Below are 27,584 nucleotides of genomic sequence, written 5' to 3' on the forward strand. Positions count from 1 at the left end.
TCATCATTCTCAAAACATTTTCTCTCCACTTAAACCCCCGGCATTAGGTCCTCATTTTTCCCCTCCCTCCCCGCTCCCCCCTTCCTCATGAGCCCTTGATAATTTATAAATTGTTATTTTGTCATATCTTGCCCTGTCCGACGTCTCCCTTCACCCACTTTTTTGTGGTAACATTTATTTTTCTTAAAGGTTTGTAAAACCTATTTTTTAAAGTAGTTATAGTTCTCCCTGTGTCCGCCTGAGGGGAGCAGCCAAAATGGTTCCCTACTCACTTGACACAGAAAACCCCACAAAATCATACAAATCAAGAGGGTCGAGCCTTCAGGCCCTTTTTAAGAACACCGTGAAACTGCGCAGGCCATCAAGGGAGTGCACATCTGGAAAGCCACCACGTATTTGAAAGACATCCCCTTGTGGAAGCAGTGTGTGTCCTTCCAAAGTTCCCGTGGTGGAGAGGTGCGCCCAGGCCAAAACAGTGGGGTTGGACCCAGGTTGGTGGCCCAAAGAGAGTGCTGAGCTTGTGTTGCGCATGCTTATGAATGCAGAGCATCATGCTGAACTCAAGGGTTTCGATGCGGATGCGCTGGTCATTGAGCACATCCAGGTGAACAAAGCCCCCAAGATGCCCCACCAGACTGACAGAGCTCGTGGATGAGCCGACTTCTACCCGAGGTGCCCCCGCCACACTGCGATGATCCGGACGGAGGACGGAGGAACACACTGTTCCTGACCCGCCAAAAGAGGAGGATGCACAGAAGAAAAAGATCTCCCAGAAGAAACTGAAGAAGCAACAACTTCTGGTTCGGGAGTAAATTAAGCTTAAAATAAAAGTTAGTAAAAGTTGAAAAAAAGTATTTATAAAGCTAACAGAATATGGAAATAAAAATTGTTCATACTCTCAGCACTAGGAAATACTTATTACAAATGCCTTGTGTATTACACAATTAGGATCATACATATTTCTGCATATGTCAGTATTGCTTCTTTTACAGATAGGCTCCACATTTAATTTTGGGACTTAAAAAATATTATTTCCCTTATCACAGTCACGTGCTATGGGGGAGCGAGCATAAACTCTTATTCAGTCAGGCCTTGGCTTAGATTTTGATTCTGCCACTTATGTATTTACGTTGTGTCTTTGAGCAAACTACCTGTCATCTGTGTGTCTGAAGATCACTGATCTGAAAAAGAGATTGCTGTGAGATTTAAACGAGACACCTATCCCCAAGGTAGCACAATTTTCTCCTTCCTCTTCATTTCCTCATTATCGCTTAGCTGTCATTTCTCTGCCTCGCCAGATTTTTTGGTTGTTTTTTTTTAAACACAATTGAAGAAAGGGTCCATGGAGGCCTGCTATCTGCCTGTAAACAGAAGAGGCTGGCTCCCCGCTCTGTCCACCTGTCGTCACGGCTGACCATTCCCCCGCGGTTCCTCTGAAGAGGGCTGTGGAGTGCAATGGAGTGATAGCCAACCGTGGAATAGACCCAAGCGCCAGGGAGCGCTTCTTGGTATCTTGTGCCCACTACTGCCATTGTTAAGGACTGGCTTCTGAGTCACAGTTCCCTGCTGCCTGTTGCTATCGCTGGAACCTTTGGTGCCTTAAATGCCTCAGCTGGTGAGGTAGACCAAGGAGTAGGGAAGATTCCCCGGTTCATGTTTGCCAGTTTATCTGGAACACCTCAACAACCATTTAAAGAATGAATAGAGAGCTCTTCAAATGCGTGTCCTTACAGAATTCCCGGAACAATGGTAAAGGATCAGGAAATGTTCCCTATGATACTCTCTTATCTTGTTCTTGTGTGGAACCAGATCCCTTGTGTCAAGTACAGTGTGTGTATTGGGGTTAAACTAAAGAAAAAAATATTGACCCTGTTCTCAAGGTGTTCAGTAGTGCAATAAGATGTAAGCACCACACTATTACGCATGAAAAGTAGGATTTAAGTGATTTCGTGATAAAGGACTAGGAGAGTTCTGGACTACAGGGAAATCATGGCATGCTAGAAGATGTCATCCCGGTGAGGCTTCAAAATATTGAAAACATAGTGTTTTTGAACTTGGGGGTGGGTGGGGGCAGTGTTTCCTGTCTCCTTCAAAAGTGAACCACGCGCATCTTCTCTGGTTTAAACTTTGCTTCTGCGTGCTTCGGATGTGCAAGATTGATTCCCATGAGATAATAGGCGTCTAATGACATCAATACTCTCTTACCAGCTTCCACACTCCTAAGATCCAGGGAAGTGTGAAGACTTTACTCATCACATGCCCATCACATACACATGTGCCAGCTTGATGGGAGTCGGAGGTGACACGGGCACAGATTTGGACAGACTTGCATTCTCGGGCACTGTTTGTTGTTTGGGTTGGGAGAGGACAGGTAAATGGAGTTTCTCCAGGATAGACCACCATGGGCAGATGCAAAATTGTAAAAGTTACTGCTGAATAGTAGTCAGTAAATGTCCTAACTGACCTTTATTTGCTTCAAGACAGATGCTGCACTCAAGGTTCCAAAGAGAGAAAAACACTTTCATATGTTTATATCTTCTTACATCTATATATATTGTATTATATTTTTTTCTTTAACCACAGTGCAGCACTTTTAAACATTTTGACTAAAGCACTTAATATCAAGCATTAAAATATGTTTCTAATGACTCATTTTCATCATCAATAAATCTGTTGACTGCTGACTGTCCTAGCCCACGAATACACAATTTAAAAAAATGCTAAGTATGTAAGAAGAATCTTCATTAAGCTCATGTAAAATAGAATGAAAAGATCATGAATGGAATTTTTCCATGAACTTTTGAAAGTCACCTGGTATATACTGTTTGCCATTTCACCATTTTTATATGTATAATTCAGTGACACCAGCTGTATTTACTAGAGGCAACCATTGCCACTACCCATTTTCAAGTTTTTCATTATCCAGGCAGAAACTCAGCAAATACTCCCTTTCCTCTTCCTCCCCACCCCGGGAAACCACTAAGAGACTTTAATTTTTATACACGTACTTATTTTATTCACTTCCTGTAAGTGGAATCATACAACATTGGAGCTTTCAAGTCGGACTTATTTTCCTCAGTGTCCGATTCGCAAGGCTTCGCGCACTATACCTCTGTCAGGACGTCACACCACCTGCTCGCTGAGTAGTGCCGTTGTAGGTCTGCACGGCGTTTTGTTTATCCGCTCATCTGTTGGTGGCAGTTCAGTGGCTCTCACTTTTGGGATGACTGTGAATAGTACGACGGTGAACACTGGTGGACACGTATCTGTGGTTTTGCTTTTAGTTGTGTCGTAACAGTCACAATACATTGTTAAAAGATCAGGTCTGAAAAATGCCCTGACCTTTGTATTCAATCACACTAATCAAAAAGGAAGTGTAAAATTTCTTGTTGGCATAAGCTGGTATTTTAAAAGATAGGGTGGAGAGCTCTCTTTTCAAATTATTTGTGCAATACATTTTTATTATGTGTGATCTTTGATGTAACTAAGAAGACCATGCAACGAAGTCATGTCATCCGAAATACATCCTTGCACATGATGGCGCCAACTGAGCTTGATATCAGCTTTACTTGGTTAATGAATGATTCCTAGACATCATCCCAAACTTAGCGTATTTGAAAATGTCTTTGTTTTGAAGCTGCAAGTTTTTTTGTATGGCTTGTTGAGATTTGGGTTTCGATTTTGCCTTATGAAAGACATGATTCCTTTTGTTCAGAAGTGTTTATTTTCAAATACTCCATCAATAGTGTAAAAAAAAATTCCATTTAAAAAAAAACTTTTTATTATGATTTGGGTGATTGCTTATGGAGCAAATTGGTTTTCCATTTAACAATTCAGATGCATTTTGATCCATGACATTGATCACAGTTCCCACTATATAACAACTCTTTACCTATTTCCTCCCTGCATTTACCACTTCTGCTCACCCTTCTCTCCTATCCATTCTTGCCTTCTGGGCTTTGTCTCTGGGCAGAGTTGGCCCTTTGGATCTTGTATGATGGGCTGCTCTATGGACTGTGCATATCCCTATTGGTGGTGCTCACAGTAGGCATTGTTGTTTGGCTGAAAGTTGAGCCATGGGAGTTCATTTGGCTCCTGACGTGAAAGATGTCTGAGGATGATAGTGTTGGGTTCTTTCAGTCTCTGTCAAACCAGTAAGCCTGGTCTATTTTATAATTTTTTGAGTTTTCTTCACATTTTTCTCCCATTCTGTCCAGATGTCCATCAGTTGTAGCCAGGGACAATCGAGCCTTTCTGGTCTTAGTGTTCTGGAGACTGGGGTTCACGTGGTCAATTAATTTTTGGATGAATCGTTTCCCATGTCATTGATTTCCTTTAGTCTTTTTTTCCTGGATGGGAGAGACACACAATATTTGCACCTTCGATGGCTGCTCACAGTGTTTGAAGACCCCAGTTGCTACTCGTCAGAGTAGGATCTAAAAACATTGCGAACTGTGCTCTACCATTTGACCATGCGTGGTGTCACCCAAGACTATAAACCTATTGCTCTGAAGACATTGCGTTATGAACAGTGGTGATAGAAAGATGGACATGACTTTATCCATCGCCAGGGACCTTACAGAAAATTTTAATAGGAAAAAGAGGGGAGAGAGACAGAGAGAGAGAAAAAAAAAAAAAACTCTGCTAACATAGTCCAAAGTAGGAACTGCGTGTGTGTGTGTGTGTGTGTGTGTGTGTGTGTGTGAGAGAGTGCAAGGAAATAATGACAGCAGCAAGCCCAGAGAACTTTGAATGATTTGCTAAAGTGTTTGAACTTTCTTTTCCAGCTAATGAGGCTGCAGAGACAATTGATTTAAGAAGCACAGTGGTTAACACAATATTTACAAAGCCATCAATTCTTTGGGAAGAAATGCGAGGCCGGAGCTAGTGTGAGATTCCAGGGTCAGTAATCTCCAGGCTTGACCATCAATCCTCTGGTAATGGCAGTGAGGGCAGCTTTCACTTCAAACACAGCAAGAGTAATGTGACAGCGCGATCCTCCACATGTTTGGACAAAGATGGCTGATGATCTCGTTTCCTGTATAAAGCATTCCTCTTTATGTTTCACCTATAAATAAGGAAAGCATAAAGTAGACACCACTTGTAGATTTAGCTGCATGCTGACATTTTTAGTGACGATACAGAGCAAGCCAATTATATATGACTGTAGTGCTCAGAAAAGTTGAACTAGAAAGGAAGGTTTGTGTGGAAGGTTGAGGGGAAGAAAATGCTTTTCTGCCTTGTGGAGGAAACATGATTGGTTTTTATGTCGGGCACAGTGACCCAGAATGCAGTGAAGTTTCTTTTGCTTCCAGTTTCTATCCACAAAGCCAGCCTCTTGTATCATGGCGTCAGCACCCTCATGTATATATACATTTCCAAACAGTTTGTTATTTGTGCTTCTATATTGCTTGTTAGTTTAATTTTGTTCCCCTCCCCCTATGCCATGTCTAGCCTCAGCTTAAAGTTTAAAATTAAAGCATGAACTTTGAGAAATTTAAATTACATTGAATTTAAATTAAAAAGTTTAGTTGTATAGGTCTCAGTTGATGCTAGAAATGCTTGCTAAAAGTGTCTTTTTGTTTGTTTGCTTTTCACTCTACCAGCATTTGAACCCGTTGGAGATTTTAGAACATTATCCATCCTTTGTTTTTATTTCTTGACCTTGGGTAGGTGGTTGGAAACTTCCAATATGGTCCCTCACTTTCAGAGAGCAGCACACTACTTACCTGCTGGATTTTAAGCAGGCCTTTGGTTTGCATGTATCATATATCATTTCACCCTAAAACCGTTATAGGCACACCATCCCACTCACTGCTGTCTGGTCAGTTGGGACGCTCTCAGCCTGGTGTGGAAGTCGTCCTGGAAGGGACTGGTGGTTTCCAACTGCAGACCCGCAGTGTCACTCACTGCACACGAGGGTCCTCCTGTTTGGTGAAGGGAGATCTTTAATTGTTGTCCCTCCCGTGTCACACTCCTGACTAACCTTGGAGAAAGGAACTTCAGTTCTCAGGGCCTCCGTTTACTCAAGTGGCTGTGGGATTGATGATATCTTCGATCTTCCTACTTCTCAGCTGGGCTGTGTGGCCGGTTCCCTGCCTTCTTTCTGCTGGGGTAGGAGTGACCAGACACACTGTCAGTGACCAGGCACCCCAGTCCCTGAAGAAGGGTGAAGGCTGCAGATTCCTAGAGCTCCCCACCTCATGTCTCCATTGGTGATCCCCTCAGATGCTCTGGAAAAACTCATTTCTCTGAAAGAAAAATGTGTTCAGAGACTCTGCATTGCATATGGCCTTTCGTCACACAGGGGACGGACAACATGTCGCAGAATTCTCCCAATGTGTGTGAGGGTTTCAACTCGGTCATGGGAAAGGTCTCTTCGCTCTCATTTCCATCTTTTTTCCCTCGTGCTTTTTGAAGCCCTCTTTGACTTCAAATCCATCTCTTTTTCCCACTCATTTCCTACTCTGGTCTCAGCCACATAAAATTACTCCCTGTTCCATGGCTCTATTCTCACCTCGCCTCTGATTCCTAGCCTCACAATTGCTGCTCTTCCTTCTAGAATGGCTTCCACACACTTACTGCCCCCACTCAGCATTGGCTGCCTCTGACTGCTGCTGCCCAATGCCTCTGCTCTAGGGAGTCTCTGTGGAAGCCCTTTCTTGCTTACTCTCCTAGCCTCCCTGCCAGGCAGGTTTCGATGTGTTCAATGTCTGTTTCCAGAGCATCTTCTGCACCAGTGTGTTAACCACTCCTATGCTGGTTACAGCACAGGCTCGAGATTAATGAGGTATTCCCAACACTGAGCACAGAATCAACCACTGAGCTGGTGTCCTAGAAGAATCAAGGGCTCCCAGAGGAGAGGAAGTGGGATGGGTCATTATTTCTGCGGCTACAGTTGTCATTCCTGAGCTCAGGAGTCTGAGGTGCATGTATTCTTGATTTGACTGTTAGGCGCGAATGTTAATTACATGAGGATTTTATACGTAGACCGGACCTTTAAAAATCTATTTCCTAAGTGCTGCTGTTCTTTAGTCTCAAAATCATTACCATGATTCAGGATGCATATGTGTGCAAGTACAAGTGTTTATTTGAAATGGAATACATATTCTTATTACTTTTCTGGTGTTTTCTAATATTTTTGACTTAACTTTTCTCAATGCTATTCAAGACCCATTGCATTGATGTGCAACCTCTCGAGGTCTCAGTCAACTGTGAGAAATACTGCTGCTCCCCACTATCCCTGATCCTTCATGGAGAGCTAGCTAGAAGGCCAAGGGTATCAGTCAGAGCTTTCATAGCGGAACACAGCCAGGAGGCACTGTAAGGCATTGGGGCTTCTGTGGGGGACTCACTCCATAGAACCAGCTATCAAATAGGACAGATTGGAACTCTTGCGCACAAACGGAAGCTCCTCACCCACATGTGGAATTTCTTCTTCATCTGCAAAACCTGAGGTTTGTTCTTAGAGCTTTCGATTGGTTGACTCATGCACACCTGTGATGATTTGCCTTACTTACAGAGTCCACTGGTACTGGACTTCAATTTCATCTACAAAATACAGCAATCCTTTGATCACTATTTGACCGAATCACTGAATACTGTACCAAGGTGACCATCACGGTCAATGCAATCCTGTTCTTCAGGCTCTGTATCTCAGGGGTAGTAGTTGGCTTTGTTCACCCTTGACTGAGATGCTTCCTGTCACCGTCCCTTCTTGCCCTGCTCCAAAGGCACCCCTCACTCTTGACTGGTACTTTAGTCTCATCTCTATTTTCTTCTCAGATAATGCTAATCATTGGGGATTTTTCGGAGGTCTTCTTGGCAATGCGCTTTTCTGCTTTACCCTACACTGGGCCTTAGATGACGTAAGAGCTGAATGTAAGATCTCCTTTAAAGCTATTTTATTCTGTTTCTAAGCAAAATCCTGGGCCTGGAGGGGGGGTGTTTCCCAAGGCTCATAAGACCTCAGAGTTTAGTGTTTAGTTCTCATGATAATCGTCAGGCTTCCCTCTAGGGTAAGGTGACCAGACATCCCGCTTTTGGCGGGACAGTCCCGATTTTTAACAATTTTTCCTGCGTCCTGCGGCGTTTTTAAAAAGTCCCGATTCTTGGAAAGAATGCACGACAAGCTAGGGTATACGGTTTTCGGCTGCCATGTGACTATTTCTCTAAGATATGAGTCTTATCAATGGTGTCCCGCTTTTGTCCTGCTTTACCAATGTTAAAATCTGGTCACCTTATTCTAGGGATGTAGTCACCCGTGGGTGCTTTACGTGAGGGAGTGTAAACTTCTGTACCCGTGGAAGCCCTGGAATTCTGCTGTTTCCCCTCCATCCCCACCCAAATCAAGAGAAGGTCTCAAATCTGCCTGGGTGTGACCCAAACCCCCCTTTCCCTCTTTAGCTTCATTCTCACACATTGTAGCACACATACCCCCAATCATTTGTTTTCTTATTTAGACAATTAGAATAATTGTCCTCTACGGACTTTAAAAGTACAGTGCAGACATTAGCAGAGGAAGAAGCAGCAAACAGCAATAGCTAAGACAAATGCTACAACAGGCTGACTTACATCTGTATACATGCATTAATTTCTGGGAAGGAGAAGTCCGTCATTTTCCTGGGTCATTGCCTATGCTTGCCCCTCCCCCAACAGTGTTAATTGGTGCTAATTAGTTAAATTTTTCTGCGATGAGGACAGCTGTCCGGCGGGAACAGAACCAAGGCCACCAGCTTATTTCACCCTGAGCGCAGATCGTCAGTTTGTAGAGCACATGTCTCTGGTGGAAGCCAACGTCTGGTGGTGCTGAAAGCAGGCGGTATCAACTGCTCATGGATAAGCGTATTTGTGATCATTTGAGAAACATTAAGAAAATCATAAACATCAGTGATATCATCCTGCTTCCTTTTAATTGTATCCTACGGGGGACAAAGCCTCATTTATTTGGGCTTCACTGTGTTAAGAATTTGCCCACATTGGGCTGTAGTGAGATTATATTTATGAAGGAAATTTGTCTTAATTATTTTAGTAGCATATTTTTTTAAAATAGGGAAACACTAAACTTATTTTTCAAAAAGTTTGTTTAAGTTCTTTAACCACATGTTTTCAGATGAATTGTACCAATTGTAATTTAATTCTATTTCGTCAAAAGCAAGGGACATAGGACCTTCTCTTTAAAAAAACCCTGATAATTTCTCTATATTTGAGCTTTTAAAACTTTTTATTTAAAAATATTCATTCAAAATCTTCATATGTATAAATAGTTTTGAGTATATATAGACACACACTTAGGAAGGTAAGTAAAAAATATTGCTATAAAGTCATAGAAACATTTGTTGAATGAAAATATCAAAAGGTGAAGCCGTGCTTCTTGACATGCCCTCCACATGTACTTCTGCAGGCCATGTCTCTGTCTCTTAACCCTCCGCAAAGAATTCTGTGCCCTGCTTCACAGCACGTCAAAGCAGCCCCAAGTGGTGTTTCCTTGAAGTATTCTGTGAGTTTGGGAAACACAAAGCAGTGTGAATGGGCAAGACCTGGACTGTAGAGTAGATGAGGTCAAACACGGGGAAATTATTTTGGGATAGTCCTTGCAACCCTTGAGGAATAAGCAAGGGCATTGTCATGGTGGGAAAATGCCTACCTGCACCTCTGTCCTCCTTTTTTCTTACCAAGGTAATTATTAATGTTCTTAAAACTTCTGCATAATAACGTCCTGCGATTGCCCTATTTTTATTTCAAGAAAATATATCACGTTTACCCCGTGGGAATCTCTGTTTCTATAACCTTCTGAGCCAAACTCTCAGTCTTGAACTTAACTGGCTCGGCAGACATCCCTGGAAGCCACTGTTTTGATTGGATTTTTTATTATTTTTTTTATGAAGACATGCTAACAAAAGTAAGACATGCATGTTGAGAGAATTTGTCTGCCGCCATCCACTTATCACCGAGACATGGCACATTTAAACATGTTTTGTTTGGAATAAACCTGTGCATACATGAACCTGAACCCTAGTAACCGTATGTTCTGACTTACCCTCAAGTATATGATATTACAGAAAGAGTATTATCTGACCTCAGACTCATCCATAACTATTCTAAATTTGAAGACTTTTCATCTTCTTTATTTAACTAAAGGAGCCCTGGTCGCACCGTGGTCAAGCTAACTGAAAATTGAGTGGTTTGACCGACCAGCACTCTGCAGGAAAAGATTCGGTGTCTCAGAAATCTGATGGGCACGCTTTTCTCTGTCCTCTGTGGTCACTATAAGTCAGCACGAACTCAATGACAGGGAGTTTTTGTTTTGTTTTTAATATTTGGAAGGATAACTAGTGGCACAGTAGTTAAATGTTGGCAGGTCGAACCACCAGCCGCTCTGTGGCAGGAAGATTGGGTAGTTACCTTCCATATAGATTTCCAATCTTGGGAACCCCAGTCTGTTCTATAGAATTTCTATGAGTTGGAATTTGTTTCAGTGGGAATGGGTTTAGTTTGGGATGATTATATTTGGTTATTGGTTATCTATAGTCATGAGATGATTGGTGTTTCCATTGATAATAAAATATCGATAATACAATATTGCCACTGATAGTACTTGATTGTATCATAGATATTTGAATACATACTATGAATATGTGTGGATATCCAAAAATTAACAAAGCTTCCAATGATACCAGAAAAATGAAAGCACGAATTTAGAGCACCTAAACCTGCATTGAAATTTGTCCGTTTCCAGTCCCGCATACCCCATTATCCCTGAAGACTGTAGTAATAAGAGCTGCTTCTGAAAACGGCTCCTCTTTGTGCTGTGCAGAGACCACGTAGTAAGTGCAAGCGAGAGGGCCGCAGTGGAGGAAGAGGGAGAGCTCGGAGGAACATCTAAGTTAGGGATGCTGTGTAGTCCTCTTCCCAAGGCCCTGCCTTCCACTCCTGGGACTGGGTCCTTTGGCAGAAGACAGAGAGTAAGGAATTGTTCTTTTTACCTCTTTCCATAGCTGTGGCTTTTTTGATTCTTGTATACATATTCCACTTAGCAAGTTCCTCATGTATAGTTGCCATTTGTGTTGCTCAGAAAAGTTATTTGCAAATGAATATGCCGCAGGTCTTCCATCGTGCATGTCTGGTGTCATCTCTGTCTTCAAGGGCATATGATCTTTTTCTGTTTCTACTTTTTGCGTCCCAAGTGTTAGGAATTATCAGTGCATCCTGATTGCACTTTTTCAGGATGTAGAAGGTAATAAAATCAGACTGTAGAAGGTGATAAAAAGCATCATTTGGCTTGGCAGTGAGTTTGGTTTAGAATTTAGTTCCATATTACTTTTTAAAATAGGTATATTATTTATATGTTGGTGTTGACTCATTCTACAGTTAAGTCATGATGTAGATTTGAGAGTGTAAGGGTTCTATCTATTCATTAGTGCCTTTACGCAGGGCGTCGCTCAGAAACCACCTGCTAATGAGTACTTTCTTTTATACGAGCAGGTTGGTCTTGGCTCCTTCTTAGGCCATGTTTGACTGAGAGCAGTAAAGTGATTCTTTTGTTATTGTCACGGTGTGAAAATCAATATGAGTTTAGCTATGTAGAACACACAAGGATATCATTTAGCTGGAAATATCTCTTAAATGATCCATTCCTAAAAGAGTACATGGAATTGCATGTTTATATGGTAATGTTTAAAAAGCAAAACAGCTGATTTTTGCCATAAATAAGAATTCCTGGTTTATTTGTTACCCTCAGAAAGTGTTAATCGTGAAGGAACTATCCTCACAGTAATATGGAGTGACAGGAATTTTTATTAGGACTCCCAGAATCCCAAAGCCTGCGTGTTAGGGTAAGTCTTGCTTTCTTATTTTGTACATAGCAATCTGAGCCCAGAGAGGCCCAGGCAGCTGACAGTTTTCACAGAGCTTAGCATTTTGACTCTGGAGAGACTACCAATGTTCTTCCAAAAAGATCTGGCAATTGTAGAATCCAGTTTGGCTTACTTCACTTACCAGCAAGTGCCTAACATACTCCCTGGCCTACACTAGGCATTTGAGAAATTTCCTATCGCAAATCATGGAAGTGACTTATGTGTTTGGGGGGGGGGGGTGGTGGAAATAAAAGCTGAGGTTATGCATTTCCCTAGGACTATTGGGTTAGTCCTTCCTCAGGAATAACAGATTTGTTGTTAAGTTTCTAAAGAATAAACTATCTTCTTTGCTAGGAACTCTGGTGGCTGTTGGACTGCCAATCAGGAGGTCAGTGGTTTGAAGCTACCAACTGCTCCGTGGGAGAAAGATGTGGCTGGAAATCTGCTTCTGCAAAGATTTCCAGCCTCGGACACCCAATGGAGCAGTTCTACTCTGGCGCACAGTCTCGATGAGTTAGAATTCACTCCACTAGTTTCAATAGTCTCTCTAGTCGAACCTCTACAGTGCCATGAAGGTGAGCTAGTTCTCTGCCAAGGATGCTTATGATGAGGATAGCCTCTTAGAGCAGTGGTTCTCAACCTGTGGGTCGCGACCCCTTTGGGGGTCAAAACGACCCTTTCACAGGGGTCACCGAAGACCATCAGAAAACACCTATTTCCTATGGTCTCAGGAACTGAGACACCCACTGCTCCTCTCTCAGTCTCCAGGCAGGTCCGCCCACACGCAGATACGCCCACTTACAAGTGAGTACCCGGTGTGAAGACTGTGACCCATGCTACACCATGCTTCAAGACAAACTTTCATTTATTAGTCACTAGAAGTAAATATTTAATAATATATCATTAAATTTTTGATTAATCACTCTGCTCTAATGGTGTTCAATTTGTAACAATGAAACTACAGTCCTGCATATCAGATATTTACATGACGATTCATAACAGTAGCGAAATGACGCTGATGAAGCAGCAGCATGGGGCCTGCACGAAAGGGTCGCGGCGTTAGGAAGAGTGAGAAGCAGTGGCCTGGAGGCCGCCTGTGAAGACTTGGCTGATGTCCAGACCATCACTTGGAACGCAGCACGCTGGACGCTGGGCGTTTCCATCTTTATGGGTCAGGAAGACTAAGCAGATCCCAGACCACAGCCGGGCCGAGACCCTGTCGGAAGCACTGTGGGTGGTTCCTTCCAGTCCATATGTATAGACAGCGGAGAATGGCTTTTGACTTCATTGATTAAAGACGATGTGTCACAAGGAGGAAGTGAAAGAAAAAGATTTTTTTTCCTTGTTGAAAAAGTATTGCTGTTGATTTGAAAGGGAAAAAGGTGTTACAGCTCAAATTACAAATATGTTAATTGTAAAATGGGTAATGATTCTAGTTGAAATCTAATAAGCACAGTTTTACTTTATTTGCTTTTCCTAGCCTTGGGTTGCTCTGTCAGGAATGGAGTTGCTAAGTCTCTTCCTAAGCTTGTTACCCCTGAAAGCCTCCTCTGCTGTGAAGCAGTGGGTGAAGCCTTGTTTTGTTTTCTTTGATCAAGGAACAGAATATCTTTTGTTGGCTCTGAAACCAGGAGCCTTAAATCTAAACATCCTCTTGTTTGCTTTTCTCAGTGAAACAACACAGAAGCCATGTCAAGGTAACTGAACAAAATTATCAAACAAGCAACAGTCAAAAATGTCTGTGTGTGTGTTGTGATCATGGCCTTGGGTGCAGTTAGCCTTTAGATTTTATGGTTTTACGATAATATCTTGATGCTTTCTGATTATTGCTTGATTAAAATGTAAAAAAGAAATTAAGTAGTGTACGTAGAGATAACTGGCGGTAAGAACATTGAAAGAATCAGTACCACAGAGGTGAGAGAAGACCTGTTTATTTACCTGTGCCAATTTTCCTTTCCTTTACGAGATTTTCCTGGTCAAGGCAGAGCAGAAAGAAAGCAGAGGGGCTGATGAACCATTCTCTGATGATATTCATTGCTCTAAGCGCATGCAGGGATTTGGAGGCCAATTTACATTTCAATAGCACATTTGTTATATAGATCTTTGTTTAAGAGACACAGTGAAAAACAGGAAATGAAATATTGAAATCTTGTTTATAGATAAAGAGATGAATGGTAGGTATCTGATGATACTATTTTTTTTTCCTGTATTACCTTGGGAAACTTTCTCCTTGCATGGATTACCTTATTTCATTTTCACAGCAAACTTATAAAGTAGGAGTTATTGTTAATCACTTGGTAAATAAGGAAACTGAAGCTGAGAGTGATTTACAATTTGGCAAAAGTTATACATCTAAGGATTTTAGGAGATCCTTAAATAGAATAAAATTGGGATATACCCCCCTCTCCCCCATCACACACACACACATACACACACACACACACACACACACACACACACACACTGCTTTGTGGTTTGTTCCTTCTGTTTCTAATAATATATCGGAGAGTTTTCTATGTCAGTAAAAGAAGAGCTTTGAGCCACGCCATTGAAGTACATACTTGGATGCGATAATTTCTTAAGCTGTTTTCTCTATTGGTGGAATTTTAGGTAAATTTTCACTGAAGGCTAATAAAGACAGTGTTGCATCGAACTCCTTCATACCTACATCTTTGTGCACATTTTATTTCTTTAACTACTTAGGAGATATGGCATTTTGGGTCCATTTAAAATGGTGATACTAACAAAACAGCTTTGACATTCATTCTGTTCTTGCTGACTTATAGTGACCCTGTCCCACAGAGTAGTACTGCCGCCTGGGATTACCCAGGCTGTGAAGTTTCATGGAACTAGACTACCCCGTCTGTTCCCCAAGGAGTGACTAGTGGGTTTGAAATGCAGACCTTTGGGTTAGCAGCCAGTAGCTATAACTTTGTTCCACAAAGATCCCTACAAAGTGTTAACAAACCCAAACCTAAACTCACTGCGATCAATTAGATTACAACTCATAGCAATCTTATAGGACAGGGTAGAACCTCCCCAATGGGGTTTGGAGTGCAGGGGCACTAAACTATTTAGTGTGGCTCTTCCAGCCAGTCTCTAACACCCACCAAATGACCTTTCTCTGCATGGGGTCTGGTAAGAAGGTGGGGGTGGTGCTGAGAGGATTGATGTGTGAGTCTTTGTGACCAGGGTTCCTGGGAATGCCATTCTACTGCATGTCAGAGAAGCTGGAGGAAGGCTCGTCAGGAAAGGCTAGGAGTAGAGTACAGCCTCTGAACCTGAGATCCCTGTACAGTGAATGAACCTCGTGGTTCAGAAGACAGCTGGAGCAGAAGAACAGCAGTAGCAGAACCCAGAGCCGGAGCAGGGAACACAGTGGTAGATTCCCAATGCAAGGAGCAAGTAAAGCCAAGGACTTTTGTGCTGGATCTGACTGGTGGGTGGGTGCCTCTGGGCATTTCCTTCAGGAGGATGGGCTTGCTGACCCATCGGGTGGAGCTGAGTGCCTTTGGGCTAAGGCTTACTGGAGTGGGGTGGCTCTGGACACTGCCTGCACAGAGCTGTGTTTACTGACCCTTGGAGCTTAAGCTGAACGCCTTCAGGTTGAGGCTGACCGTGGAGTGGTATGCCCCTTGGTGCATTTATTAAGCAGACCTGAAAGAACGTTGTAACATGCCCCGATAAACATGTTCTTAGCATTCCTCCCCGGCATTACAACTTGTTCACTTCCTTAATAAAGTCTTTAATCATGAATTGTGTCTGTGAGTTCTACGTAGCCATTGGAATGGATATTAGAACCTCCAGAGCTAAAATAAACTTAAAACCACACTCACTGCCATCTAGTTGATGGAAAGTCATCGTGATCTTGCAGCACAGGGTAGAACTGTCCCTGTGAGTTTCTGACACTGTCACTCTTTACAGACGAGCCCTGGCGACGTCCTCCTGAGGAGTTGGGCTGTGATCTGTGAAACCACCAGCCACTCTGGGAGAAAGACGACGTTCTACCCTGTGCTACAGGGCCACGATGGGTCGCCATCGATTCGATGGCAATGAGTTTGGAATTTGATTGGAACTCTATGTAAGGGAGTAGAAAGCTTCACTTTTCTTTCAAGGATTTCTGGTGGTTTTGAACTGCTGAACTTGCTGTTAGCAGCTCAGGGTCACCCTCCTGGCACTGCACCCCCACACGTGAGGCCAGAGCGAGAGCGAGAGCGAGACACCCTGTAGCTTGGCTGAGCCGGAGGGTGGAGGAGCAGTTGGGAAAGGAGGCTGTGGTCTCCAGGTTGCAGCCTGACTTTCTGCTGGGAGGTATGGGCAATGGTACTAGTTGACCCCATTGGCTGAGTTAAGCCCACCTGGTCTAGATTGGAGGCCCACCCAGGTGTACAGGGTTCCTGACTCAGAGTCCTGAATTTGCACATGCCCTCTAGCCTTTATTGGGTTCCAACTTCCTGTAAGGGGGGAAGGCAGGACTTTCTACCTCTAACTACCTAACATTTCCTGCTAATGTCTGCCTTTTTCTTTAATGGCTTCACTATTGTGTGTGTTATATAGTAGTTAAGAGTATTTATTTATTTAAAAAAATAAATAGTGTTTATTTCTTTTACAACTTTTAGGATATGTGGTGTTTTATTAAGTCTTTCTATAGCCTAAAATTAATTAAACATTGGCTTACATTTTCTTTTGGTATTTTGGTAGTTAATAAATTTTTTAACTGACCTGAATTTTGGTTGGTGGTAAGAAATAGAAATGTATTTTAATGGACAAATACTGGTAGCTTCATTTTCCCCATGCCATTTATTGAATAGGTTATACCTACTAATGTCAATAAAGTAGAGTAGTGAAACAGTTTACAGAAATAGACCTTTTTTGGCAACATTATTGGTTCAATCCTTTCTCCCCTTCTTGGAGTTTAGCCATCCAGAGAATCTCAGTGTGCAGTGCTGCAGAACTCATGATGTGTCAAAAATCCACGGAGAAATAATCTCTTAGTCCATGGCAACACAGTGGGTGGTTATATCTCCAGCTACTGGAAAACGTAATCTTATTCAACATGCAAAAGACTGTTGGAAAAAACAATCATAGCTAGAGATCAAAGACTTACCAGAGCTTAAGTCCCTCTATCCTTAAAAGAGGGATGGGAGGAAAGTGATTACAAATTGGGTGCATTGGAGATATGACAATGGAAGATCAAAATGCTAAACCTGACCTTGAACAGTTCAAACCTTGTTAGTTGATCCCCCCCTCCGATGCACATTAGACCTGATCTGTTTTTCAACGTTTTCTTTCTTTTTTTGTTGTTTGTTTGTTCCTAGTGGGGTTTATCTCAGATGGGTTATGTCATTGGGGATAACCCTCTTGAAATATTGTAACATGTTTTTCTGTGTTCCGTATATGAAACACAAGATTGAGGAACCAGTAGGGACAAGTAGAATAAGGGTTTCGGGGGTGGGGGGGTTTACAGTGGTGGTGGGGCATTAAAAGGGAACTGATGTTAAGGAGTTCAGGCAGGAAAAAATGTTTTGAAAACATTGCTACAACAATGTTTAGATTGTGTTTGCAATTGTAAAATACTGCTTAATTGATTGAACCATGGAATTATATGAAATCTGTATTAACTCCCAATAAAATGTTTCTGAAAAAAAATTAAAAAGACTTAATAAAGCCAGTTAATCACAAATATAGAAGACATCTCTCTCTTTCAAAAAGAAGATAAAGAAGAAAACATGCTTGGAAATCAGAAAAGGCTGATTTTTGTGGGTTAAGAGAATTATGTCACTGCTTCTGTTAGTATTTTAAATTTCAGAAATACTATTATGGGACTACCTCAAGATGATGGGGAACATAGCACTTCTTGCATGACGTCAAGCATATCCACGCACTGTCTTCCTGTCAGCTGTGAGGCCTTGTAATCTCTGTGGGAGCAGACAAGCCTCATCTTTGTCCTGCAAATTGGATGGTGCATTTGAACCTCTGACCTTGCAGTTCGTAGTCCAGCACAAGCAGGATTTCTTGATGTCAGGCTTGGGTTTCGTTATAGCACGTCAGGACAAAATGCGATGACTAACATGGCGCCGAATCTTGAGTCTCTGTTTCTTGTCATTAGTGGATGAGTTTCCTCTGTTCCCCCCATCCAGATTCCTGTGGCCTGCAGGGTGCCTTTCCCCATGGGCTGGTTGGAGTTGGAGTCCCTAATACTGTCCACCGAAGGAAAATTTGGGTATTTTTAACCACATGTTTTGGACTCCTCCACTGCTCTTTTTGGGAAATGTTTAGATATTCAAATTTGTTCAAACTAAGAAGTGTTGGAGAATAGTGTCTTGTTACTGGAATACCACAGAAACAAACTATATGAATCAAGTGATCTGAAGGCTTTTCACAATATAATTACGTGGTGCCAACGAAGTGCCACTTATGGAAAGCAGAGAATGGATAGCGGAACTGCATTCCAAGTGTTAGGTACGGAAATGAATTTCTGAGCAACAGACAAGCACGTTCACCTCCAAAACGTTGAGCGCCACATGTCATCATCGAAAATCTGTTGTGTAGAAACTCATGTACTACATCGGTGATGTCTAAGTGAGTTCAGGTGTGAGCATTGGCACATTTTGTAGAAAGACCTCTCTTGACTATAGACTGACATGTGAATACTGCCTACTTCTACATGAGTTGCAGCACATGTCAGAAGCATGATGCCGTTCATCTAAATCCCACTTTAGATGCTGTACCCAGCCGGATGCCGTAGAAACTGGTCAATACGTTCATTTTATTCAGCTAATATTTTAATATTTGTGCTTTTCAAGTGGGAGAGGACGAATTGTGTCTAAGACTTCACTTCTTAAATTTCTCTTTTATAGAAATGTAGATAACTAGCTGTTTCACAAATGAAATATTTTAAGAAAACTTGAATAGCATAATCTTAATGCAATAAATTCCAATAATTTGGCAAGTGGAATTTTTTTTCTTGTTTACATATTTGAGAAACATTTTCTAAAGTTATCCACTATAGTTCGAGCTAAATAACCTTTATAGCCTATAACATTTTTTGGACTGTTTTGATCAAACATAAGTGCTAATACCGAAATAGACTGTATTCCTATCCAGTCTTCAATAAACACGTCCACAGAGCATTTATATTACTATCCTGTGCAGCAATAGAAAAATGCACACACACACAAACACACACACAGGTAACACTTAAGAGGAAAAAGAGTGTCTGGGTCCTAACTTTTAAATAAATTATTGTTTTTCTCCTGGCTAATTTTAGAAGTGGTGATAAACTCCCCCCCTACCCAAATGTATAATGTGTACACACATGCATGTATATGTATATCTCTATCGTGAATTAGAATTATCAGGCATTCTCTACTTCTAATCTGTATTGGGTTGAATTACCAGGTTAATTTCATAATTGCTTTAAAGCACAAAGCCCTAATCACCTAGCACTGATGTTGTTAGTGATTTTAATTACAAGACTATTGTTTGGGGAGGAAAAAAGCATGTGTTAAATTTTAGCTTTAACTCTGCACATGATCATCCAGGATGCTTGTCTGTGTCGGAAGCAAGATGGGAAAAATACTCATTTGTTTTTGTTTTTTAATTTCCAGTTCTTATGAGGGCTAGATGTTGCCATGGCCTAGGATAACCTGGTAAAGGAGGGACTCTCCTGTGGCTGCTGTAGGAATAGTGCACTGCCTAGATTTCATTTACAATTTTCCTATTCTTACATAATAAAGTTTCAGGTAGCTAACCAAAATAACCAACAATTACTACTGCAAACAACAAGAAAACAAAGTAGAAAAATAAAAACAGTTCTACTTCTGTCCCATATATGGTCTGTTTCCAAATTCTTCCTTTTTAAACTGCTTGTTAATCACCAGGCTAATGAAAAAACCTGGGTGAGATTTTAACTTTCTTGAATTCATACATTAAATGGGATACAGATATTTATTACAAAAATTGTGCATGGTAGTAGTGTTTACAAGATTAAGATTGTTAAATCCGGGACCAAAGTATGGCAGTAATATTTATTCAGGCTATTTTGAATTCTTCAGATATATTTTATTGAGGAAGACATTCTTGTACACTGATAGTTAATCATTCTTGGGTATTTTGTAGTTTCTGGAGTGTTTTGGTTACATTTTCTAAAGCTATTTTTTGTTTATATATAGATTTTTGAAAATTCTGTTACTTTGTTAAACTCATTATTTATATTAGTTTTTCTATAGGTGAGTCTATAAACAATGAAATTTGAGTCTTCTTTTCCATTCTACTTGTCTTTTATATCTTATAATTTGCCCAATTGTGTGAGAGCTGAGATGAGCAATATCTCACATTATTTCCTTTCCATGGAATTAAATGATGATTACAAGCTGTGTTATAGATGCCTCTATACTTCTATTTGCTACACACCCTTTTAAAATATACCATTTGTAGTTTTTAAGATTTGCTTCATTGATTTGGTTTTATGTTAGATAAGTAATGAGCATAATGGATGAGCACAGCCCGAGAAAGCATCTTTTGATAAACAGAGCATTTGGATCCTGCAAAAGCAGGAAGGTGTCAATTTAAACATATGCTTATTTATCACAGTTCTCCCATATTTACTTTTGAAATCACCTTAAACAACGTGTTCTAGCAAAACTGAGCTATGTTCCACAGTGACTACTGTTTTACATCCTGGTTTTATAATTACCGACATAGTAGTAGAAGGGGATGGGGGGAAAACCCTAAAAGAATCATGTCCTCTCAGCTTACTCGTGACTTTCAGGCCACGGAAGACACAAATCCCAGATAGTTCCAGGTTCCCTCCCCAGACCATCTTGCCTTGTAAACTTCTCAAGTGGTCAGTGTTTCTGAGAAGCAATACGTGCACGTGCTCTAGTGTTTGATTGTGAGCCACTGCCTTGCTTCCGACTTGGTGACTGTCGGGCGAGTAGAGCTGCCTCGCTGCGGTTGTCACTCACTGCCCTCGAGTCGCTTAGGGTCTGACAGTCCCTGGACTTGACAGTCACCGGGCTTTTGTCCTACAGAGCCAAGGGCATCCTTGGAGGGGTGTGAGTATTCTCCTATCACACACAGCATTGCACTTTTAGCTGGAGTTTGAAATGGGGTTCTTTTTTCATGAGGAATTCACCATTCCTCTTGAATTTCTCATTCCCAACATAGTAAACTGTGATTGTCTGATTTCAAAATGGCCAATATTATCACATTCTGCCTAGGATTTAAGTCTGTATGCAGTCCGTTTGAATTTTGACGATTTCGAGTTTTCCCAGATTCATGCTTCTTAACATTCCACATTCCAATTATGACCGGTTATTTGCAGCTCTTTCTTCACATTTCGACTCATACCAAGTCAGTTGGAATGAAGTTCCCCAAATTGCTGTTCCACCCGCTGCTGTAAGGTGGGCTCTGTTTGGAGAAGGAAGCTCCCTTCTGTTTTGAATACCTTCTGACCTGAGAGGCTCATCTCAGAGCACTGTATCTGACAACATTTGCTGCTATGCGTTGGGTTTTCTGAAGCTAACCTCTCAAAGATTGGATAGCCTATTCCTTCTCTCTCGTCTGTTCTTAGTCTGTAAGTGCCACTGCGACATGTTCACCGTGGATGAGTGTGGGATAAACAGTGGTGACTGCTTGCTCCAGATGCCTGATAACCTTCAGGGAGAAGAACCCCTGACCTACTTCTGTTGACTCCAAGTGTATAGTCATTCGCCACATGTAGCAAGCAGCTGAGTTTGGCATATATTTGGGGGAGACAACTTAGGAGAAATCCTTCTGTTTCCCACAATTCCCCCTTTTGTTTTATATATAAAATTCAAAAGAGCCACAGTGGCTACATGGTTATTTTCTGTACATTGAAAGCTGTCAAGACAAATTTAATGACCAAATGAATATAGCCAAAAAGTCAGGCATATAGCAAACATTTTGAATCCAGGCATGTAGGATAAAGTCCCCCTAAGCCCATCTGCTATCAGAGGAAGGTATGAGAGGGGCTGGATGCCACAATGGGAAGAAATAGACTGACTAGGAGCATCTGCTACTGTAGGGAGATGGAATCAACCATGTGCTCACTTTAGGCAGCACAGCTTTAAGGGCAGAAACTGTGGAAACGATAGACTACCGCAGGAAAATGTATTTGGACTATATCTCCAACTACCAGAGTGGCGGCTTTCCTACCATGGAACACTGGCTTTCCTGATTCCCTCCATACCCGTCAGGGATTAAGCCCCAGTTCTATTTCCCTTAGTGCTAGTATCCCACATTTCCCCCTTCTGCATTACGTTTAAGATTTAATAGTGTCACGGAGGCAACATGGTCTCTCTTCACATCTCTTAGCTTCCTATAGAAGCGACACGAGACTGCAAGCATCCAAATTATGATGATAAACAACACAGTCAGGCTGGAACTTAAGCTACATGAAGTGCTTTTAACCCAAGTGCGTGGGATCCAGCCTCTTTCTGTGCCATCCACCACTTGTTTAAATACCTCAACGAGTGGAATGTCTTAAATCCACCCTTGAATGTATAGAAAATATCCTTTTAGCTAAAGCACATCTGATGAAATGTTTCCCTTAAACTCTTGCAAATGTCTCATAATCAAATCCCAATCATGTAACGTCTTATTATATGGGTAAGGAATTATACAAAAATCAGTAACATTGTAATAACATAATAGCATTAATTGACAAGTCCAAAATCTTGATCTTCCAGCAAAAGAACAGTCTGTTGTAATAGTCCAGTCACTATGGTATAAAATGTTCAGTTATGATAGAGTCCCAGAGTATCCCTTAGACAGCATCAGCAATGGAAGAAATATCTCAGCAGTCAGAGATCGCCATTCCCAGGAATCTGCGAGGTCTTCTTGACGTTTTGGATAGCTTCAGTAGCAGGACAGGGTCAGGTCACGCATCAGCTTCCCTCCTTTCTTCTGGACCTTGCTGGCTGAAGAGAAGTCCACCTATCTCCTTTGTCTGTGAAATATAAACAAATATCCCCTCTCTTCGGGGTGTCAGTAACCTGAAAAAAGAATTATGATTAAGCTTTTGTGCTTCCTTCATATCCTTTATCTTTCTCCAAACATGGTTGCGTCCTTCTCAGGGGAGTCCATCAGCTGTATTCTGCAACAACATAAATGTATAGCCCTTTCTCCGGGTGACAGATGGACCTGGATCCCAAACGCAATTTCCATCTTCTTGGGACTCCTTAGGATCAGCTTTCTCTGTAGACATTAAAATGTGCTTACTTACCCTAATTTTGTTACAAACTTTTAACGAGGAGAAAATTTTTTTGGTGAGAATGACCAAATGAAATTTGTCATACATAAGATTCCTCTTCTCTCCCTTCTGTTTTAACAATGCAGATTTTAAAGCATTGCTAGCAATCTCAGTTGGCTTGCTAGGCTTTGATCCAGGGGGGAAAGGAGGGCTCCCAACAAATTATCACAGGTCCGGTAGGCGCAATTGTACGGCGATAAAAAGTAAAGATTATAATGAAGCCATAGAGAGCATGAGAGATAGAAGAGAGATTGAAGTAATGGAGTCAGACACCATTCATGGTAGCATGCTCACTGCAACCCCACGTTGGGGGCCATGTGTGGGATAAACAGTGATAAACATCTAGATCAGGGGTCCTCAAACTTTTTAAACGGGGCCAGTTCACTGACCATTGGAGGGCCAGGCTATAGTTAAAGAAACAAACAAACTATGAACAAAATCCTATGCACACTGCACATATCTTATTTTCAAAAAAACAAAACGGGGCACAAACACCCGGCAGGGGATAAATGTTCTCGGCAGGCTGCATGTGGCCTGTGGGCCATAGTTTGAGAACCCCTAGATGTCTGATAACCCTTAGGGAGAATAACCCCCGACCTACTTCTGTTGACCTCCAAGTGTATAGTCATTCGCCACATGTAGCAAGCAGCTAAGTTTGGCATATATTTGGGGGAACCAACTTGGGAGAAATCCTTCTGGTTCCCATGGATGAGCCTGCTGGTATTTGAAATATCGTGGGTGGCATCATTTCCAGCATCACAGCAAAATGCAAGTCACCACAGTACCACAGACTGACAGATAAACCTGATTTCCCTGTGACCTTCTGTTCTTTTAATTTCAGTGTTACTTCTTGTATGACTTCTACTTAAGGGTTTTATTAGTCTGGGTAGACTAGAGAAACAAATTCATAGACAGTCATGTGTGTCTAAGAAAGAGTTTTCTATAAAAAGTAATTGTACTTTAAGAAAACATCCCAGCCCAGTCCAGATCAAGTCCATAAATCTGATATTAGCCCATATATTGGATACCAATCTATAAAGTCCTCTTCAGACTCATGAAACACATGCAATGATGCCGAATGCAGGAAGATCACAAACCAGTGGGTGGGGAGTCTTGTGGGTCCAGTGGCAGTAGAGGCATCTCAGTGCTGGCAGGGGTCTCCACGTGGCTCCTCCAGCTCAGGGCATTAGCATAGCTCCATGTGTCTTCTCAGCTGCAATGTCTCCCAGGGGGTGAGTGTGTGTCCCGCCTCCAGCCACCTCTTTATCTCCTTAGCGGCTCCAAATAAGGTCATCAAGCTGCAACCTGACTAACAGGCTGAACTGTACCCCTTCACTCTTAATCCTCTCAAATTGACAGCAGATTATATAACCACCACAAGTGCTATGTCAGTATTACTTTTTAAACACTTCCTATTCAGAGATTTTTAAGGTGCTTCAGAAACATTGCTGAGTTTTCACTTTTTCAGGTATTGTTTCTAGAAAATTATGGAATTTAATTGAAAGTATCAGTTTTTATTAAAAATTAACTGTGCTTGTTTAAGTATATATTCCTTTCAGGTATTTTTTTGCTGTGTTCAGAGAGAGTTGATACATACCTTCAGTTCTTTTTCCAATAGATAAAATATTTCAGCAGGGATGAGGATCATCGGTTCTTATGACTACATCTGCAGGCCAAATTTAATGGCCTCTTAAAAGATTTAGGTTACAAAGAAAAATCATTCACTCTTCAGCTCATGAGTAATATTTTGATAGTCATTTATTTCATGGAAAGGTTTAACAAGATTTTAATGAAAATCTATATTCAAACCTAATTAGATATGGCAGTACTTTAAAACATCCTAGTTCAGTTTGAAATCAGTTTTAATCATTCTATACAGTTGCCCTGCCAATGGACAATGTTTCCAGACCCCGCTTGCCGTACAAGATTCCAAAGTCCACAGATACTCACGTCCCGTATATAAAACGGGGAGCCTTGCATACACCTTGGACAGTTAACTGAATGGTCACAGTTTGAAACCACCAGCTGGCTCCATGAGAAAGATGAGGCTTTCTTCTTCTCCTCTAAGATTTATACGCTCCGAAGCCCAAAGGGGAAGTTCTACTCTGCCCTCAGGGTTGCTGGGTCTGAAATGGCCTGAGGAAAGGGTTCAGTTCTTATGCATATAACCCATGCAAACTCTTTTGTAGACTTCAATTCATTTCTAGACCATTTACAATTTCTAATACAATGTTAAAGGAACCCTGGTGGCATAGTGAGTTGGGGGTTTGGCTGCTAACCAGAAGGCCAGCAGTTTGAAACCACCAGGTTTTCTATTCCCATAAAGATTTACAGGTACAGATAAGAAGTGGGAACACAGGGAATCCAGGACAGATAATGAGAGTAGCAATACCAGGAGGGGAAGGGGAAGATGGGGAGAAAGGGGAAATCGATCACAAGGATCTACATATAACCCCCTTCCTGGGGGACGGACAGCAGAAAAGTGGGTGAAGGGAGACGTTGGACAGTAAAGGACATGACAAAATAATAATAATTTATGAATGATCAAGGGTTTGTGAGGTGGGGGCAGGGAGGGAGGGGGGAAATGAGCTGATGCCAAGGGCTCAAGTATAAAGCAAATGTTTTGAGAAGGATGAGGGCAACAAATGTACAAATGTGCTTGACACAATGGATGTATGTATGGATTGTGATAAGAGTTGTATGAGCCCCCAATAAAATGATTAAAAGAAAAAAAAGATTTACAGTCTTGGAAACCCCCATGCCAATTTGCTGTCTTGTCATGTTGATATGAATCATATTTGACGAGCTGGCAGTGAGTTTGCATAATACAGTATAAATACTATGTAAATAGCATGCTTTTTTCGTACTTAGCCTTTGAGGGATAGCAATGACCACTTAATGCAGAAACAAAGGGTGCACTGGACACAAGTAATAAATGGACAAAGAGTCCACTTTCACTCAGAGTGAGTCAAGGGGAACGGTGCTCAAAAGAGTGCTGAGGATCTGGAAACAGACAGGGTGCTTCAACAGGATCGCCTACATCACATTCTGTGGTTTTAGTCCACACATAGCAAACTCAAATGATATTTTTTGGGTCCCCCCCTGCCCAAATATTTCATATCTGCAGTTAGTTGAATCTGTTGATGCAGAACTCATAGATGAAATGTGCTGCCCATAATTTAAGTAGATTCCTGGCACAGTACAATTTCTTGGCTAGTATATATCATAGCATAAAGCGATTTTGGTCAGGTTCTTTGCTTTTGATAGCCTCAAGACATGTTGCTCTACTGATATGCTATCGTCTGAATTTATACAAGACAATGAAACTAACCCAGGAGGCAAGAGAATTTTGGGAATGATGAGGGCAACAAATGTATAGATGTGCTTTACACAATTGATCTATGTATTGTGATAAATTGTATGAGCCCCAATAAATTGATTAATTAAAAAAAAAAAAGTTCCACATGAAAAAAAAAAAAAAAGACAATGAAACTGCCACTCAAATAATGTATTCTATGGCTACTAAAAAATCCATTGAATGATTGGAAGTGGTGGGATAACTTAATGCTTTGTCAGCAAACCCTTTTTCTTCTATTCACTTCATTTTCTCGAGCTCTTAAATACTTTTAAAGGAAAACATTAAAAAGAAAGTCAGCTTGCATTTTATTAAGTTTGGTTGCCTAGATGATATTTCCTTTGAGAAACTGGTCCTTTTTGGATTCTCTTATGTAATTTGTCCGTTTCTCCTAAACAGGTTTTCAACACCTACTCTAACGAGGACTACGACAGGAGGAATGAGGAAGTGGACCCTGTAGCTGCTTCAGCCGAGTATGAACTTGAGAAACGGGTAGAAAAACTGGAACTTTTCCCCGTAGAGCTAGAGAAAGGTATATGCTTTCTGTAATGTTCCTTCTATTCAGTTGCGTTGATAAGAAAGAAATCATTTATTTCCCTCAAGAGTAGGCATCGTCCCGTGATTGTCCAACAGCATAGTTCTTGTGGAGCCTCTAATTTCATAAATAGTTGAAGTGAATTCTAGGTTGACAGTGGATTGAAAGACTCCTTCCTCTTCCACAGCTACTGAAACTATGAAATGGCTGTGGGGGGTGGAGCTCTGAGGTGTAGTATAAGGTTTGTTGGGGGAGGTGGGGACCAGCCCCCACTGCTACTACTTACAGGTTCAGTAATGCACAAGTGTACGGTTGAGATATGTAAGTATTATATTAAAGTCATCGAGCGCATGAGAGGTAGAGGAGAGATATTACAATAATGCAGTCAGACACATTGCATGGTAGCAATGCTCACGTCAGCCCAGCTTGGTGGTCCAAGTGGAGAGAGGGGGAAGGGAAGGAGGACAGGAAAGGGAACAAGGGAGAGAGGATGGGACAGGAGAGGGGGACCAGTGTGAGAGAGCATCTATTGCTGACACATGCCTATATAACTTTTGGGGG

At 41.5% G+C, this 27,584-nt stretch overlaps 1 protein-coding gene across 4 annotated transcripts in view; it reads left to right on the forward strand.

The window, feature by feature from the left end:
• The window catches only part of PPP1R9A (protein phosphatase 1 regulatory subunit 9A), a 337,964-nt gene that overhangs the window by 167,592 nt on the left and 142,788 nt on the right, over nt 1–27,584 (forward strand). For all 4 annotated transcript variants that reach the window (XM_045288700.1, XM_045288701.1, XM_045288702.1 and 1 more), the window contains exon 3: nt 26,888–27,020. In XM_045288700.1, the coding sequence (XP_045144635.1) occupies nt 26,888–27,020 (133 nt within the window). The remainder of the gene's footprint in view (nt 1–26,887; nt 27,021–27,584) is intronic.

The sequence above is a fragment of the Echinops telfairi genome, unplaced genomic scaffold (genome assembly GCF_000313985.2).
Source record: "Echinops telfairi isolate 266 unplaced genomic scaffold, ASM31398v2 ScPeMD7_23;HRSCAF=83, whole genome shotgun sequence".
Classification (NCBI taxonomy): domain Eukaryota; kingdom Metazoa; phylum Chordata; class Mammalia; order Afrosoricida; family Tenrecidae; genus Echinops; species Echinops telfairi.